The following is a 19,367-nucleotide window of genomic DNA, read 5'->3' on the forward strand; positions in this document are numbered from 1 at the left end:
CTCACACATGGATTACTGCAGTTCCCTACTGGCAGGTCTGCCTGCATGCTGGTTAAACCTCTGCAGATGATCCAGAACCAGCAGCACATCTGGTTTTCTACCAACCCAAACTGGTTCATGTCACTCTGCTGCTAATTTAAAGCTTTGCTTCTGGCTTACAAACCAATAACTCAAACGTCTCCCGTCTACCTTCACTCCCTAATCCAGACCTACACTCCCTCTCCACAGCTACGTTCCACCAGTGAAAGACGCCTCGTGTTACCACCACAACGTGGGACTAAATCACCAGCCAGACTCTTTTCCTCTGTTGTTCCACGGTGGTGGAATGATCTCCCAAACTCTGTCCGCTCTGCAGAGTCCCTGTCTACTTTTAAGACCCAGCTGAAGACTCAGCTCTTCAAGGAGAACTTCAACACTTAGTTTAGCTGTATTTGTTGGAAAGTTGGAGAACTTAGTCCAGTTCTTTGCAACAAACTTTATGGTATTAATTCTTTGTATTGTAACATCGGTGGTATTATGGGGTGGGAAGGGAGTAAACAAATACAAACAAACAAAAGCCTGTAGCACTTCATGGAAGGACCTGCATCCAACTGGACAGTCCACTAGCGTCTTCCTACCATGTCCTCTACTGTTTGATTTCCTGCTTGTGTTCTCACTCATATGTCAGTCACTTTGGATAAAAGCTTCTAAATGACTGTAGAATAGAATAGAATAAAATAGAATAATCTGCATGAACCCAACTTTTTACTGGACAGTCGTGATCTGGAACGAGTCGTGTGATCTGGAACGAGTCATGTGATCTGGAACGAGTCGTGTGATCTGGAATGGGTCATGTGATCTGGAACGGGTCATGTGATCTGGAATGGGTCATGTGATCCTGAACAAGTCATGTGATCTGGAACGGGTCATGTGATCTGGAACGGGTCATGTGATCCTGAACAAGTCATGTGATCTGGAACGGGTCATGTGATCTGGAATGGGTCATGTGATCCTGAACAAGTCATGTGATCCTGAACGAGTCATGTGATCTGGAACGGGTCATGTGATCCTGAACGAGTCATGTGATCTGGAACGGGTCATGTGATCTGGAATGGGTCATGTGATCCTGAACAAGTCATGTGATCTGGAACGGGTCATGTGATCTGGAATGGGTCATGTGATCCTGAACAAGTCATGTGATCTGGAATGGGTCATGTGATCCTGAACAAGTCATGTGATCTGGAACGGGTCATGTGATCTGGAATGGGTCATGTGATCCTGAACAAGTCATGTGATCCTGAACGAGTCATGTGATCTGGAACGGGTCATGTGATCTGGAATGGGTCATGTGATCCTGAACAAGTCATGTGATCCTGAACGAGTCATGTGATCTGGAACGGGTCATGTGATCTGGAATGGGTCATGTGATCCTGAACAAGTCATGTGATCCTGAACGAGTCATGTGATCTGGAACGGGTCATGTGATCTGGAATGGGTCATGTGATCCTGAACGAGTCATGTGATCTGGAATGGGTCATGTGATCCTGAACAAGTCATGTGATCCTGAACGAGTCATGTGATCTGGAACGGGTCATGTGATCTGGAACGGGTCATGTGATCCTGAACGAGTCATGTGATCTGGAACGGGTCATGTGATCTGGAATGGGTCATGTGATCCTGAACAAGTCATGTGATCTGGAACGGGTCATGTGATCTGGAATGGGTCATGTGAGCCTGAACGAGTCATGTGATCTGGAACGAATCATGTGATCAGAAGGGTTCGTGACGTCCCAGACAAGATGGCGGCTTCCTGAGCAACGAGCTGGGCGCGTGGTCTGGTTCTGTTTTCAGGCTCGTGGAGAGGCGCGTGGTCGTGGAGGACATGGAGACCTGCTGCGGGAGAGCGAACCAGACCACCGGAGCTCTGGACCGGGTCGGGGAGCGCGAAGAGGAAGACTACCACCAGGAGATCGCCAGGTAAGAGCCGTTTAACAGGAGTTACGGCACCGCTGGTTAGTTACACAACTAGTTAACTCAGACTGGCCTAACTAATAACAATACTAGTTAACTCAGACTGGCCTAACGAGTTAACTCAGACTGGCCTAACTAATAACAATACTAGTTAACTCAGACTGGCCTAACTAATAACAATACTAGTTAACTCAGACTGGCCTAACGAGTTAACTCAGACTGGCCTAACTAATAACAATACTAGTTAACTCAGACTGGCCTAACTAATAACAATACTAGTTAACTCAGACTGGCCAGTCGTCCTCAGATGTCTTCGTCTTCTTTCATTAAAGAAAAGGCTGAATTTATTCCAGTCACTCAGATACCTGGAAACTGGAATAAAGAACAATAATTAAACATGTTAAATTATAATCCAGTCATATAAGACACTGTCATTTAATGAGTTAAAGAAACAAACAAAGAAACGTGTCCTGGACAAATGAGAGACTTTTCTGATGAACAGTGGGACAAAATACCTGTCAACAGGTGCAGAAGTCTGACTGGGAGGAACAGAAAACACCTGACTGGACTGGAAACATCACAGGATTCTTCTATTAAATATTAGTGTATGACTGATGGAACATTTATTATTTTATCATGTTTGTTTGTTTTTTAAAAAACATTTCTGTTGAACCAGAATTAGAAAATAATGTAATGATTTTCATCAAACTTTTATTTATTATTACTTTAGTCAGTTTCAGTTTTTCTCCTTCTTTAATGGGAGGGTATGAATACATATGAGGACGACTGTAAATGTGTCTAACAAGGATTATTTTCCACTGAAGTTAACGTCAGCTTGACAGGATGAGCTGTCAGCCAGAGGAGAGCTCGTCTAAACCGCCTCATGTTGCTCATTTACACACAAAGGAAAAGAAATCTACTTTAGATTACTGCCACTATTTTCTGTCACTTTGAACATATTCTCATGTTTTTGTTTAAGAATGGGATCAAAAATGAGATAAACTTGGCATATGTAGTTGCTAGGCAACGGAGGACTGGAGCACTATGGGTAATTCTCGTCCACTAGATAGACCGTCTCATTTTACTGGCAGGAAGTTCAGCTGGTAGTCTATGTAGTCTGTAGACCACCTGGTAGTCTATGTAGTCTGTAGACCACCTGGTAGTCTATGTAGTCTGTAGACCACCTGGTAGTCTATGTAGTCTGTAGACCTGGTAGTCTTTGTAGTCTGTGGAACACCTGGTAGTCTATGTAGTCTGTAGACCACCTGGTAGTCTATGTAGTCTGTAGACCACCTGGTAGTCTATGTAGTCTGTAGACCACCTGGTAGTCTATGTAGTCTGTAGACCTGGTAGTCTTTGTAGTCTGTGGAACACCTGGTAGTCTATGTAGTCTGTAGACCACCTGGTAGTCTATGTAGTCTGTAGACCACCTGGTAGTCTATGTAGTCTGTAGACCTGGTAGTCTTTGTAGTCTGTGGAACACCTGGTAGTCTATGTAGTCTGTAGAACACCTGGTAGTCTATGTAGTCTGTAGACCACCTGGTAGTCTATGTAGTCTGTAGACCTGGTAGTCTATCTAGTCTGTAGAACACCTGGTAGTCTATGTAGTCTGTAGACCACCTGGTAGTCTATGTAGTCTGTAGACCACCTGGTAGTCTATGTAGTCTGTAGACCTGGTAGTCTATGTAGTCTGTAGACCTGGTAATCTATGTAGTCTGTAGACCACCTGGTAGTCTATGTAGTCTGTAGACCTGGTAGTCTATGTAGTCTGTAGACCTGGTAATCAATGTAGTCTGTAGACCACCTGGTAATCTATGTAGTCTGTAGACCACCTGGTAGTCTATGTAGTCTGTAGACCACCTGGTAGTCTATGTAGTCTGTAGACCTGGTTATCTATGTAGTCTGTAGACCACCTGGTAGTCTATGTAGTCTGTAGAACACCTGGTAGTCTATGTAGTCTGTAGAACACCTGGTAGTCTATGTAGTCTGTAGACCACCTGGTAGTCTATGTAGTCTGTAGACCTGGTAGTCTTTGTAGTCTGTGGAACACCTGGTAGTCTATGTAGTCTGTAGAACACCTGGTAGTCTATGTAGTCTGTAGAACACCTGGTAGTCTCTGTAGTCTGTAGACCTGGTAGTCTATGTAGTCTGTAGAACACCTGGTAGTCTATGTAGTCTGTAGACCTGGTAATCTATGTAGTCTGTAGACCTGGTAGTCTATGTAGTCTGTAGAACACCTGGTAGTCTATGTAGTCTGTAGACCTGGTAATCTATGTAGTCTGTAGACCTGGTAGTCTATGTAGTCTGTAGACCTGGTAGCCTGTGTAGTCTGTAGACCTGGTAGTCTATGTAGTCTGTAGACCACCTGGTAGTCTATGTAGTCTGTAGACCTGGTAGTCTATGTAGTCTGTAGACCACCTGGTAGTCTATGTAGTCTGTAGACCTGGTTATCTATGTAGTCTGTAGACCACCTGGTAGTCTATGTAGTCTGTAGACCTGGTTATCTATGTAGTCTGTAGACCACCTGGTAGTCTATGTAGTCTGTAGACCTGGTAGTCTATGTAGTCTGTAGACCTGGTAGTCTATGTAGTCTGTAGACCTGGTAGTCTATGTAGTCTGTAGACCACCTGGTAGTCTATGTAGTCTGTAGACCACCTGGTAGTCTATGTAGTCTGTAGACCACCTGGTAGTCTGTGTAGTCTGTAGACCTGGTAGTCTATGTAGTCTGTAGACCTGGTAGTCTATGTAGTCTGTAGACCACCTGGTAGTCTATGTAGTCTGTGGAACACCTGGTAGTCTATGTAGTCTGTAGACCTGGTAGTCTGTGTAGTCTGTAGACCTGGTAGTCTATGTAGTCTGTAGACCACCTGGTAGTCTATGTAGTCTGTAGACCTGGTAGTCTATGTAGTCTGTAGACCTGGTAGTCTATGTAGTCTGTAGACCACCTGGTAGTCTATGTAGTCTGTAGACCACCTGGTAGTCTATGTAGTCTGTAGACCACCTGGTAGTCTATGTAGTCTGTAGACCTGGTAGTCTATGTAGTCTGTAGACCACCTGGTAGTCTATGTAGTCTGTAGACCACCTGGTAGTCTATGTAGTCTGTAGACCACCTGGTAGTCTATGTAGTCTGTGGAACACCTGGTAGTCTATGTAGTCTGTAGACCTGGTAGTCTATGTAGTCTGTGGAACACCTGGTAGTCTGTGTAGTCTGTAGACCTGGTAGTCTATGTAGTCTGTAGACCTGGTAGTCTATGTAGTCTGTAGAACACCTGGTAGTCTATGTAGTCTGTAGAACACCTGGTAGTCTATGTAGTCTGTAGAACACCTGGTAGTCTATGTAGTCTGTAGACCTGGTAGTCTGTGTAGTCTGTAGACCTGGTAGTCTATGTAGTCTGTAGACCTGGTAGTCTATGTAGTCTGTAGAACACCTGGTAGTCTATGTAGTCTGTAGACCTGGTAATCTATGTAGTCTGTAGAACACCTGGTAATCTATGTAGTGTGTAGACCTGGTAGTCTATGTAGTCTGTAGACCTGGTAGTCTATGTAGTCTGTAGACCTGGTAATCTATGTAGTCTGTAGACCTGGTAGTCTATGTAGTCTGTAGACCTGGTAGTCTATGTAGTCTGTAGACCACCTGGTAGTCTATGTAGTCTGTAGACCACCTGGTAGTCTATGTAGTCTGTAGACCACCTGGTAGTCTATGTAGTCTGTAGACCTGGTAGTCTATGTAGTCTGTAGACCTGGTAGTCTATGTAGTCTGTAGACCTGGTAGTCTATGTAGTCTGGTGGAGGACCTGGTCTACCTGTCGCATGTTGGTGTGTCCTGCGATGCTTTGCAGAGATTAAATGAAGATGTTTCAGGAAGTTTATTAAAGTTTAACCTCTAACGGTTTTATACCGTTTTATAACGTTTTTTTGCTTCATAATATAAAATACATGTTAAATAAACATTTAGCCTCCTGGGGATAAACCGATTCGGTCTCCCAGGAATTTATTTTCTCTGCTCTGTGTGTGAAACGCTGTGTTTGTGTTTCAGGTCCTGCTACGCTGACATGCTGCATGATCATGACAGGGTGAGAACATGAAGGTTCCTGCTTCTCTGAACGATGGCAGACAGATGTTCATGTCTGGAAACATCAGCATGTGGATGAACACATCTGCACTCATTTAATCCTACAGAAATCTTTTCATCCAGTAAATAATAAACACAATAAATAAATAACAGTTGATTCAAATGAAATGGATCCATCTGCTTCTTGTCAACCTGTTAAATAGTCAGATGTGTTAGAGCATGGAGACGACAAAACCTGCAGTGAACAGGCCCTCCAGGACTGGAGTCTGACACCCTTGTTTTAATATTTACGTTTTGTCGCACAAATTACTACAAATATTTACTTCAAAAAGAAAATCCAGAAATCTTTGCAATATATTCAATTAAATGTTTCGATTTTTAACTTTAATGTTTGAATTAGAAGATTTAATCACGTCTTTTTACTTCCTTTCAGAATCAGAAGTACCATCAGGGTATCCGGGCCGCTGTTGCTCGGGTAAAGGCTCGCGGTGAAAAGGCAGTGGTTCTTGACATTGGTACCGGAACCGGACTCCTGTCCATGATGGCGGCTGCTGCAGGAGCAGATGTCTGCTATGCCGTGGAGGTACCAACGTTGCGGCTAGTGACGTTAACCAACGTAGCGGCTAGTGACGTTAACCAACGTAGCAGCTACTGACGTTAAGCAATGTAGCAGCTAGTGACGTTAACCACAAAGCGACTAGTGACATTAACCACAAAGCGGCTAGTGACGTTAATCAACGTAGCGGCTAGTGACATTAACCAACGTAGCAGCTAGTGACGTTAACCAACGTAGCGGCTTGTGACGTTAACCAACGTAGCGGCTTGTGACGTTAACCAACGTAGCGGCTTGTGACGTTAACCAAAGTAGCGGCTAGTGACGTTAACCAACGTAGCGGCTTGTGACGTTAACCAACGTAGCGGCTAGTGACATTAACCAACGTAGCGGCTTGTGACGTTAATCAACGTAGCGGCTAGTGACGTTAACCACAAAGCGGCTAGTGATATTAACCACAAAGCGACTAGTGACGTTAATCAACGTAGCGGCTAGTGACGTCAACCAACGTAGCAGCTAGTGACATTAACCAACGTAGCGGCTTGTGACGTTAACCAACGTAGCGGCTAGTGACGTTAACCAACGTAGCGGCTAGTGACGTTAACCACAAAGCGACTAGTGACATTAACCACAAAGCGGATAGTGACGTTAACCAACGTAGCATCTTGTGACGTTAACCAACGTAGCGTCTTGTGACGTTAACCAAGGTATCGGCTTGTGACGTTTACCAATGTAGCGGCTAGTGACGTTAACCAACGTAGCGGCTAGTGACGTTAACCAACGTAGCGGCTTGTGACGTTAACCAACGTAGCGGCTTGTGACGTTAACCAACGTAGCGGCTTGTGACGTTAACCAACGTAGCGGCTTGTGACGTTAACCAACGTAGCGGCTTGTGACGTTAATCAACGTAGAGGCTAGTGACGTTAATAACCACAAAGCGGCTAGTGATATTAACCACAAAGCGACTAGTGACATTAACCACAAAGCGGCTAGTGACGTTAATCAACGTAGCGGCTAGTGACATTAACTAACGTAGCAGCTAGTGACGTTAACCAACGTAGCGGCTTGTGACGTTAACCAACGTAGCGGCTTGTGACGTTAACCAACGTAGCGGCTTGTGACGTTAACCAACGTAGAGGCTTGTGACGTTAACCAACGTAGCGGCTAGTGACATTAACCAACGTAGCGGCTTGTGACGTTAATCAACGTAGCGGCTAGTGACGTTAACCACAAAGCGGCTAGTGATATTAACCACAAAGCGACTAGTGACGTTAATCAACGTAGCGGCTAGTGACGTTAACCAACGTAGCAGCTAGTGACATTAACCAACGTAGCGGCTTGTGACGTTAACCAACGTAGCGGCTTGTGACGTTAACCAACGTAGCAGCTAGTGACATTAACCACAAAGCGACTAGTGACATTAACCACAAAGCGGATAGTGACGTTAATCAACGTAGCGGCTAGTGACGTTAACCAACGTAGCAGCTAGTGACATTAACCAACATAGCGGCTTGTGACGTTAACCAACGTAGCGGCTTTTGACATTAACCAACGTAGCGGCTAGTGACGTTAACCAACGTAGCGGCTTGTGACGTTAACCAACGTAGCGGCTTGTGACGTTAACCAACGTAGCGGCTTGTGACGTTAACCAACGTAGCGGCTTGTGACGTTAACCAACGTAGCATCTAGTGACATTAACCACAAAGCGACTAGTGACATTAACCAACGTAGCGGCTTGTGACGTTAATCAACGTAGCAGCTAGTGACGTTAACCAACGTAGCAGCTAGTGACATTAACCAACGTAGCGGCTTGTGACGTTAACCAACGTAGCGGCTTGTGACGTTAACCAACGTAGCGGCTAGTGACGTTAACCAACGTAGCGGCTTGTGACGTTAATCAACGTAGCGGCTAGTGACGTTAACCAACGTAGAATCTTGTGACGTTAACCAACGTAGCGTCTTGTGACGTTAACCAAGGTATCGGCTTGTGACGTTTACCAATGTAGCGGCTAGTGACGTTAGCCAACGTAGCGGCTAGTGACGTTAACCAACGTAGCGGCTAGTGACGTTAACCAACGTAGCGGCTAGTGACGTTAACCAACGTAGCGGCTTGTGACGTTAACCAACGTAGCGGCTTGTGACGTTAACCAACGTAGCGGCTTGTGACGTTAACCAACGTAGCGGCTTGTGACGTTAATCAACGTAGCGGCTAGTGACGTTAACCACAAAGCGGCTAGTGATATTAACCACAAAGCGACTAGTGACGTTAATCAACGTAGCGGCTAGTGATGTTAACCAACGTAGCAGCTAGTGACGTTAACCAACAAAGCGGCTAGTGACGTTAACCAACAAAGCGGCTAGTGACGTTAACCAAGGAAGCAGCTAGTGACGTTAACCAAGGTATCAGCTTATGACGTTAACCAACGTAGCGGCTAGTGACGTTAACCAACGTAGCGGCTAGTGACGTTAACCAACGTAGCGGCTAGTGACGTTAACCAACAAAGCAGCCAGTGACGTTAACCAACGTAGCGGCTAGTGACGTTAACCAACGTAGCGGCTAGTGACGTTAACCAACGAAGCGGCTAGTGACGTTAACCAATGTTGCAGCTTATGACGTTAACCAACGTAGCGGCTAGTGACGTTCACCAACGAAGCAGCTAGTGACGTTAACCAAGGTATCAGCTTATGATGTTAACCAACGTAGCGGCTAGTGACGTTAACCAACGAAGCAGCCAGTGACGTTAACCAACAAAGCGGCCAGTGACGTTAACCAACGAAGCGGCTAGTGACGTTAACCAACGTAGCAGCTAGTGACGTTAACCAACAAAGCGGCTAGTGACGTTAACCAACGTAGCAGCTAGTGACGTTAACCAACAAAGCGGCTAGTGACGTTCACCAACGAAGCAGCTAGTGACGTTAACCAAGGTATCAGCTTATGACGTTAACCAACGTAGCGGCTAGTGACGTTAACCAACGAAGCAGCCAGTGACGTCAACCAAGGTATCGGCTTGTGACGTTCACCAACATAGTGGTTCACGAGGTTTATGTCCTTTTGTTAGACCAGGTGATCACCACGGTATAATTATGCTTCACAGTTTTTTTTCTTTCCATGTTTCTGTCTTGTGTGTTTATCAGTTTCTCTGGTTTTACTGGTGTTTTACAGGTCTTTAAGCCGATGGCGGAAGCGGCTCAGTGCATTGTAAAGAAAAATGGATACTCAGACAAGATCAAGATTATTAACAAGCATTCAATGGATGTGACAGTCGGAGTAGGTGAGAGAGACTACGTTGCTCGCCCTTCCTCCACACAGCCCCAACCCCCCCACAACCCTCCATGTTCCGTAGTTCTGCTCCTGTAATGTCAGACCTTAATGTTGGACCTTTGCTGGATGAATATTCAGGCAAGGCAAGTTCATCCATTCAGCACGATTCCAAAGCGGGGGGATGCTTTGCAGACACAAAATGTTAGAAAGTAAGACGCATCATTTAAAATGAAAATAAGAAAGAAAAGAAAACAAAAAACTGATTAAACCAATTAAAATCAGGATCAATTCCAGCTTAAAGAATGCTTTGGACTTAAAATAAGCTGAAAACTAGTTAAAATAAAAAACAGCTATGATTGAAATAATAGCAAATATGAATGCCCATTTACTGAACTATGCTGAATGATTGAAATGAAATTGCATAAGTATAAGATATTGGAAAAAAAAAAATACTCAAATGACATTTATTTCTGATTGGCCCCCATCGGGAAGTGAACCCATAACCTCCTGTTTTAAAGCACACTGACATTACTCATTACACCACTAGGACTCACACTGGCATGTAAAAGCGTTGACATTTTTTTTTTTTTTTTCCACGCCCAGCAGGGTGTAATTCGCAGGATTGCAAAAACATGTGAGGTTGAACTAAACTCCAGTAAAGATGTGACAGACTTTATTATTCAATGAGAAAAACTTTTTTTTTAAGCTGTTTAAGATTTATCAAAGTGTTGAAATGTTGCAGGGAGCATTGTTGGAACAAATCCTTCATATTTAACTGGGACATTTGCGAGTAAATTCATTTTGCTCCTTGAAGTGTGCAGCTGACACCAATAGTTCACATTGACCAGTGCCTTGAATGTGTACCTGTGTACTGGTGCAGAAAATGGACCAATCGCTGAGCTGAATTCCGGTTCGTCCAATCACAGGAATGGATTTCAATACATTGACAAAAACTTGAATAACTTTAAATAAGTTTAAATGTTACAAAGACCAAAAGTGGTGGAACATATCTCCTGAATGGTTGAAGTGAGACTAAAGGTGTAGGAGGAGTAGTGTTTCAAATATTTAGCAGAAAAGACACTGGAGACGGGAAATTGATGAACCGGACACTGCAAACCGGTGCAGAGCTCTGAAACCCTGTTGACCAATCACTGTGCTGAATTTTTGCAATGTCCAATCCGCATTTGGTTGGAAGGACTTTCATCCAATCACAAGGCTGAATTAGTTTATTACAAAATGCTAAATATCTCAAAAACAGCAAAGATTTGAAATGACAAAAGTCGTAGCACACATCTCCCAAAGGAGCTGCAGGGTTTGAGATGCGAATGATTGAAATGACCTGAACGGCGCAGGAGGAGTAGCACTGCTAAGTTTGGCGGAATAATAATGAAAATGGCCAAACAGGATCTCAATAATGTTAAAAAACAGCTGATCTCAGGCTTTCTGGAAGCTTCTTCCAGACATGTGCAGCATAGAAGCTGAATGCAGATTCTGACTCTGGGACCTGATGAAAGACCAGATCCAGATGACCTGAGGGGTCTGCCAGGTTCAGACTGGGTTCTGAACCATTCAGAGCTTCATAGACCAGCAACAGAACTCTAAAGTCTGTCCTCTGGGGGACTGGCAGCCAATAGGAAGACCTCAGAACTGGACTGATGTGGTCCACCTTCTGGTCTGAGTGTAGACTGGAGCAGCAGAAGTCTGAACCAGCTGGAGGTGCCTGATAGTTTTTAGTCAGACCAGTAAAGACCCAGTTACAGTAACCAAGCCGACTAAAGATGAAATCCTGGACTAGTTTTTCCAGGTCCTGATTAGACCTCTTTTATCCTTCATATATTCTTCCAGCATTAATTCCTCCCTGCCAGTAGGTGTCGCACTCACACTCATTCGTTCTTGCTCCAACCTTCTACCAGCCCCCCCCTAATCACGTAGGTAGACGGAGAAGAGATGCGGCATGTAATGAGTCTTCTGGTAGTAATGGTTATTCCTTTCTGTGGCTGGGTGACGCCGTTACTCAGTGTAACCATCTCCTTGTACAACATGTTCAGGTGGGTTAAATGCAGAAAACCAATTTCTCAAATGGGATCAATAACTGGACAAATGTTTATTAATAACTAAACAGTCTGAAAAATGCCATCTAATGTCTTTTTAACGTCTGTTAATGCTTCATTCAAAAACATTTGCACATGGCCCGGAGGACCGTCAGCAAAATGGCAGAAAACCAGCACGACTTGCATGGTTACCATTCCTCCAGGTGGTGCCGTTAATCGGCATCATCAATAAGCAGATGTTTAACTTACCTGTCCAGAAGGAAAGCAACAACCTCCACGTGGTGTTTCACCCCCTTTGCTTCCTTCAGTTGGTACCAACGCTCAAAAGCCTGACTGTTGTTCTCGCTCGTCTTGCTTTGCTTTTGGTCTGCTTCAGTTTGAGAAATGTAACTGATAGTCGCCGTTTCCAAACAATCTGGCAACTCCTGAGCTCCGCCTCATGTGATATCAACCGACTAATAATATTGGCTTAGAATCTTTGAGCATCCACGTTGTCATTGTGACTAGATGTAAATATTTATGGACACATCAAAAAGATTTCTGGTCTGGTTGGTGGTTTTTAGATCCAGAACCATCATCAGACCCAGATTTCTGGTCTGGTTGGTGGTTTTTAGATCCAGAACCATCATCAGACCCAGACTTCTGGCCTAGTTGGTGGTTTTTAGATCCAGATCCATCATCAGACCCAGATTTCTGGTCTGGTTGGTGGTTTTTAGATCCAGATCCATCATCAGACCCAGATTTCTGGTCTGGTTGGTGGTTTTTAGATCCAGATCCATCATCAGACCCAGATTTCTGGTCTGGTTGGTGGTTTTTAGATCCAGATCCATCATCAGACCCAGATTTCTGGTCTGGTTGGTGGTTTTTAGATCCAGATCCATCATCAGACCCAGATTTCTGGTCTGGTTGATGGTTTTTAGATCCAGATCCATCATCAGACCCATATTTCTGGTCTGGTTGGTGGTTTTTAGATCCAGATCCATCATCAGACCCATATTTCTGGTCTGGTTGGTGGTTTTTAGATCCAGATCCATCATCAGACCCAGATTTCTGGTCTGGTTGGTGGTTTTTAGGTCCAAGTCCATCATCAGACCCAGATTTCTGGTCTGGTTGATGGTTTTCAGGTGTACAGAATGAAGACCTGTGTTGGTTTCTCTTTGGCTCCAAAGACGACCACCTCCGTCCCTGGTCTCCTGGTGACACTGTAATATAAACCTGTGTCATCTGCGTAGCCATGGTAACTAATGTTGTGGTTCTGTATGACCTGGGCCAGTAGATGTAGGACACGTCCAAATCAGCCTTGTTGATCCGAGTCCGTTTACCGGGAAAGTCGCTTCGTTTGGGGAAATGTGAACACACCACACTGATTCAGACCAAAGAGGCGGACTCGTTCTTGGGTTCAGATGACACAGGTTTATTTTTCCGTTTTGTTTTTCATGTGAAATGGATGAAATGCTGAGAAGACTGTATCTGTGTGCAGACGGAGACATGCAGGTGAAAGCCAACATCCTGATCACGGAGCTGTTTGACACCGAGCTGATTGGCGAAGGAGCGCTTCCCAGTTACCAGCATGCTCACCAGAACCTGGTCCAGGTGTGTTGAAGGACTTCACGCTGCTCGCTAGTAATGTTTCACTAAAAAACAGCTTCTTCAGCGTTGAGAAATGGCCTCCTTCTCAGCAAGATGAGAAGGAGGCCAAGGGGGGGGGGGGATCGTCTGGACGCGCGGACGTTGCGGTAACGTATTGTCATTTCCTGTTTCCCTAGCGTGTGTCACTGCGGATTGCTACGAGCCGTTGGCTCCTTTAACTTCTTTCTAACTTCTATCTATTGTTAACCAACCACTCACTTTAGCGCACAATATCTTCCCAAACCACTGTTCTATATATTGCATTTATTTTTGGGATCTTTGGCTTTCTGTTTACTGACTTAAACAGCTCAAGCACTCGGTTTTAGCATGGCTGCTAGCTCTCTTCCCACACCCCGGTCCCCTGCCTTTTCTTGCTTGGTGTGTCTGATGTTTAGCTACTCCTCCGCCTCCTTTAGTGATAACGGTAGGTGTATTAAGTGTAGCAGCTTGGCAGCTTTGGAGGCGAGGCTCTGTGAGTTAGAAGCCCAGCTCCGCACTCAGTTAGGGAAGCAGTTAGTCAGCAAGCCCCCATTAGCCAGTGCGGAGCTACCAGCCAGGGCAGCTAGCCCACCTAGCGGTCCCTCAGCAGTTCCCGTGCAGCCGGGAGCCGAGGCGGGCTGGACGACGGTCAGGCGGAAGCGTAGCCCCAAACCAAAACCCACTGGCCACCACCGACCTGTTCACGTTTCTAACAGATTTTCCCCGCTCGGCGACACACCCGCTGAGGCAGAAACCCTGATTATAGGTAGTTCCATAGTCAGAAACGTGGCTCTAGAGACACCGGGGACCATAGTCAAATGCATTCCTGGGGCCAGAGCGGGCAACGTCGAATCGTATTTGAAACTGCTGACTAAGGCTAAACGTAAATACCGTAAGATTGTAATTCACGTCGGCAGTAACGACACCCGGTTACGCCAATCGGAGGTCACTAAAATGAATGTTGCTTCGGTGTGTAACTTTGCCAAGAGCATGTCGGACTCCGTAGTTTTCTCTGGTCCCTTGCCAAATTTAATCAGCGATGACATGTTTAGCCGCATGTCATCCTTCAACCGCTGGTTGTCTAGGTGGTGTCCCGATAACAACGTGGGTTTTATAGATAATTGGAGCGCTTTTTGGGGAAAGCCTGGTCTTATTAGGAGAGATGGCATCCATCCCACGTTGGATGGAGCCGCTCTCTTATCTAGCAATATGGACTCTTTTATTAGTCAGCTAAATTGACAACTCAGGGTTGGGACCAGGAGGCAGAATTGTAGTCCTACACACTTTTCTGCAGCTTCCCACCTGCCGCCGCCCACCCAAAACCCCATTCCGACCTTATACAACTCCCCAGCAGTAAGAATTAAACAACACAAAAACACTTCTGGGGTTAATCGTGAAAACCTCATAAAAATAAAAACAATGGATCTAATAAAATCTGAAAATAAGACAATAAAGTGTGGCCTACTGAATATCAGATCCCTCCCAAATAAGTCTTTATTAGTCAATGACTTGATAGGTGATCACCACATTGATTTATTCTGTCTTACAGAAACCTGGTTACAGCAAGAGGATTATGTTAGTATTAATGAAGCTACGCCAGCTAACTATTTAAACTTTCACATTCCTAGAACTACAGGCAGAGGAGGAGGTGTTGCAGCTATTTTTCAGTCAGAATTATTAATTAATCCTAAGCACAATACTAACTATAAATCCTTTGAATTCCTGACATTAAATTTATCTCATCCAAAATGGAATTCAGAGAAACCGCTCCTTTTAGCATTAGTGTATCGCCCACCTGGACCTTACTCCGAGTTTCTGACCGAATTCTCTGATCTCTTGTCTGAGTTAGTGCTGACTACTGATAAGGTCATTGTACTAGGTGATTTTAATATTCATGTTGACCATGAAAATGATAGTTTAAACATTTCCTTTAGCTCTATTCTAAACTCAATTGGGTTTTCACAAAATGTCCATGGAGCCACTCACTCTCATGGTCATACTCTTGATCTGGTTCTAACATCTGGTATTGAGACTGATAAGATCAAAGTATTTCCTCAAAACCCTGTCTTGTCCGATCACTTCTTGTTAACCTTTGAATTCACTTTCTTTGATTACTCACTGACCAAAAATAAATTCTACTATAGTAGATGTTTATCAGACAATAATATTACAAAATTTAAACAATCAATTGAATCAATTTTTTCACCTCTACCATGTGTTAGCATGACCGAGAGTCCCCCTTTAAGCTTTACTCCTGCTCAGATTGATCAACATGCTGATACTATAACAGCTTCAATGCGTACAGCCTTGGATAATGTTGCTCCCCTAAAGAAGAAGAAATTAGGTAAGATTATGAAGGCTCCCTGGTTTAATTCCCAGCTTCGAGCTCTAAAACAGGCATCAAGGTGTTTGGAAAACAGATGGCGATCATCAGGACTAGAGGAGTCTCGCTTAACCTGGAAAGAAAGTTTAATTGTATACAAAAAAGCCTTACGTATGGCAAGAACAGCTTATTATTCATCATTGATAGAGGAAAACAAAAACAACCCTCGGTTTCTTTTCAGCACTGTAGCTAGGCTTACTAGGAGCCGGAGCGCTGTGGAGCCATGTATTCCTTTCTCACTTAGCTGTGATGATTTCATGTATTTTTTCAGGAATAAAATTGACACTATTAGAGATCAAATCCACAATATTCTTCCTTCTACCTATAATGTTGAGCCTGTTGTGGTCTCCGAAGCATCCTTAGAACCAGGATCTGACTTGTGTCTAAATAGTTTCTGTCCTGTCCAACCCTCTGAATTAACTAAAATAATAGCTTCATCTAAACCATCCACCTGTATCTTAGACCCTCTCCCAACGAGCCTCTTTAAGGACATTTTCCCTTTAATTAATACATCACTACTAAATCTTATCAATATGTCTTTAGTGACAGGATATGTACCACAATCATTTAAAACTGCTGTAATCAAGCCTTTACTTAAAAAGCAATCTCTGGATCCAGAGGTGATAGCAAATTATAGACCTATATCTAACCTCCCGTTTATGTCCAAAATTCTGGAGAAAATAGTTTCAGCTCAGCTACATGCCCACCTGAGCAGAAATAATTTATGCGAGGAGTTTCAGTCAGGATTTAGAGCTCATCATAGCACTGAGACGGCATTGGTGAAAGTTACTAATGACCTTCTTATGGCCTCAGACAAAGGACGTGTGTCCGTACTTATCTTGCTTGATCTTAGTGCTGCATTTGATACAGTCGATCATAACATTCTGTTACAGAGACTAGAACAGGTGATTGGAATTACAGGTACAGCGCTAAGCTGGTTTAAATCATATTTATCTGATAGACTTCAGTTTGTTCATGTAAATGACAAGTCCTCCTCCCAAACTACAGTAAGTCATGGAGTTCCTCAAGGTTCTGTACTTGGACCAATACTCTTCACACTATATATGCTCCCTTTAGGCAAAATTATTAGACAGCATGGAATAAACTTTCATTGTGTGGCCTCCGCGTGCCTGTATGACCTCCCTACAATGCCTGGGCATGCTCCTGATGAGGCGGTGGATGTTCTCCTGTGGGATCTCCTCCCAGACCTGGACTAAAGCATCCGCCAACTCCTGGACAGTCTGTGGTGCAACTTGGCGTTGGTGGATGGAGCGAGACATGATGTCCCAGATGTTCTCAGCTGGATCCAGGTCTGGGGAACGGGCGGGCCGGTCCATAACATCAATGCCTTGGTGTTGCAGGAACTGCTGACACACTCCAGCCACATGAGGTCTAGCATTGTCTTGCATTAGGAGGAACCCAGGGCCAACCGCACCAGCATATGGTCCCACAAGGGGTCTGAGGATCTCATCTCGGTACCTAATGGCAGTCAGGCTACCTCTGGCGAGCACATGGAGGGCTGTGCGGCCCTCCAAAGAAATGCCCCCCCACACCATTACTGTCCCACTGCCAAACCGGTCCTGCTGGAGGATGTTGCAGGCAGCAGAACGTTCTCCACGGCGTCTCCAGACTCTGTCACGTCTGCCACATGTGCTCAGTGTGAACCTGCTTCCATCTGTGAAGAGCTCAGGGCGCCAGTGGAGAATTTACCAATCTTGGTGTTCTCTGGCAAACGCCAAACATCCTGCACGGTGTTGGGCTGTAAACACAACCCCCACCTGTGGACGTCGGGCCCTCATACCACCCTCATGGAGCCTGTTTCTGACTGTTGGAGCAAGACACATGCACATCTGTGGCCTGCTGGAGCTCATTCTGCAGGCTCTGGCAGTGCTCCTCCTGTTCCATATATATAAATATATATAGATACATATATATCTATATATATACACTACTCACAAAAAGTTAGGGATATTTGGCTTTCAGGTGAAATTTATGGAAAATGCAATATGGTTCCATGCTACAGTGATATAATATCATAAAAGTAAGACATTTAAGTAGAAGGATGCACTACTGATTTCCTCAGTCTCAAAAAATTCATTCAACACAAAAGGTAACAACAATGGTAGTTACACACAACAAGAAAATGTGAACGTCTCAGTATCTGGTCATGTGCCCTTGAGCATCAATTACAGCTTGACAACGACGTCTCATGCTGTTCACAAGGCAACTTATTGCCTGCTGAGGCATGGCATCCCACTCTTCTTGAAGGGTCAGCCCTCAGGTCATTGAGGTTCTGGGGTGCAGGGTTTTCGAGCCTCTACATGACGGCTCAGCTGATCCCACAGGTTTTCAATGGGATTCAGGTCTGGAGAGAGTGCAGGCCGTTCCATCTGAGGTCCACCAGTCTCCAACAGCCCGTTCCCTGATGATGCGGCCTCGATGAGCCAGGAGCATTGTCGTCCATGAAGATGAAATGAGGCCTGTGCTGTTCATGTAGGGGCACAATCACTGGATTAATGATGTTATTCAGGTAGTATGGGCTTGTCACTGTACCATTCACAAAGTGTAGGGCAGTTCTGTACCAAGTGGACACCCCTGCCCACACTGTAACACCGCCACCACCAAAACGCTGGCCTGGTGACAACAGTGGCTGATGCATAGCGCTCTCCCTGACGTCTCCAACATCGTTGCCGGCCATCATTTCTGCTCAGTGTGAATCGACTTTCATCAGAGAACAGCACTGAGGCCCACTGGTTCCTCGTCCAGCGTAAATGCTCCCTGGCCCATGCAAAGGCGATGATGCCTGTGCCTGGTGGTGTGGTCAGGTTACCCGTGCAGGTCGTCTAGCACGCAGACCACGCTGATGGAAACGGTTTGGAATGGTCTGACGTGACACTTGGGTGCCTCTCACCTCTCTTAAACGTGCCTGGAGTTGAGTGGCATTCATCATCCGGTTTCTCAGGGCAGTGTTCACAATGTAGCGGTCATCAGCACGGGATGTGGCCAAAGGACGTCCACTTCTAGGCCTTTCTGTGACTCTTCCAGTCTCTCCATATCTCTGTTGCAACCTGCTGATGACACTCTGTGACACTCCAAGCTCAGTGGCCACTTCTGTCTGAGAACGTCCTGTTTGAAGCATGGCAATGGCAAGGGACTGTTGTTCCATTGTTAGGTGTCGTCTTGGTCTCATGATGTCAAAATGTGAACAGCATGATGAGGACAACTGTTTAAACACCAGCTCTAATTGAACCAGGACATTTTATTGGTCAATTCAAGGAATCACACACCTGCCGTGATTTTTGCCGTTAAGCTCCTTGTTAGAGAACAGCAACTTGTGCAAAATTTATTGAAAACATTTAACAGTCTGACATGTGCATTTAAAAGCTTAGAGAAGATCACATTAAGTTCACCTGTACAGGTTTGAATGCATTTTAGGCTTGTTGTGAAATTTCACCCAAAAGCTGAATATCCCTAGCTTTTTGTGAATA

The 19,367-nt window shown here is 44.8% G+C and overlaps 1 protein-coding gene across 1 annotated transcript; it reads left to right on the forward strand.

Moving 5' to 3' along the window:
* Nucleotides 1-1,772: 1,772 nt before the first annotated feature.
* Nucleotides 1,773-13,481, forward strand: prmt7 (protein arginine methyltransferase 7; the record flags this gene model as incomplete). The annotated part of the gene is made up of 5 exons (XM_079258473.1): nucleotides 1,773-1,956; nucleotides 5,987-6,023; nucleotides 6,456-6,605; nucleotides 9,739-9,847; nucleotides 13,369-13,481. Coding segments are annotated over exons 1-5 (504 nt in total), but the record flags the coding sequence as incomplete, so codon positions are not given.
* Nucleotides 13,482-19,367: the final 5,886 nt, after the last annotated feature.

Source organism: Telmatherina bonti, assembly GCF_933228915.1.
Source record: "Telmatherina bonti genome assembly, chromosome: 2".
Taxonomy (NCBI): domain Eukaryota; kingdom Metazoa; phylum Chordata; class Actinopteri; order Atheriniformes; family Telmatherinidae; genus Telmatherina; species Telmatherina bonti.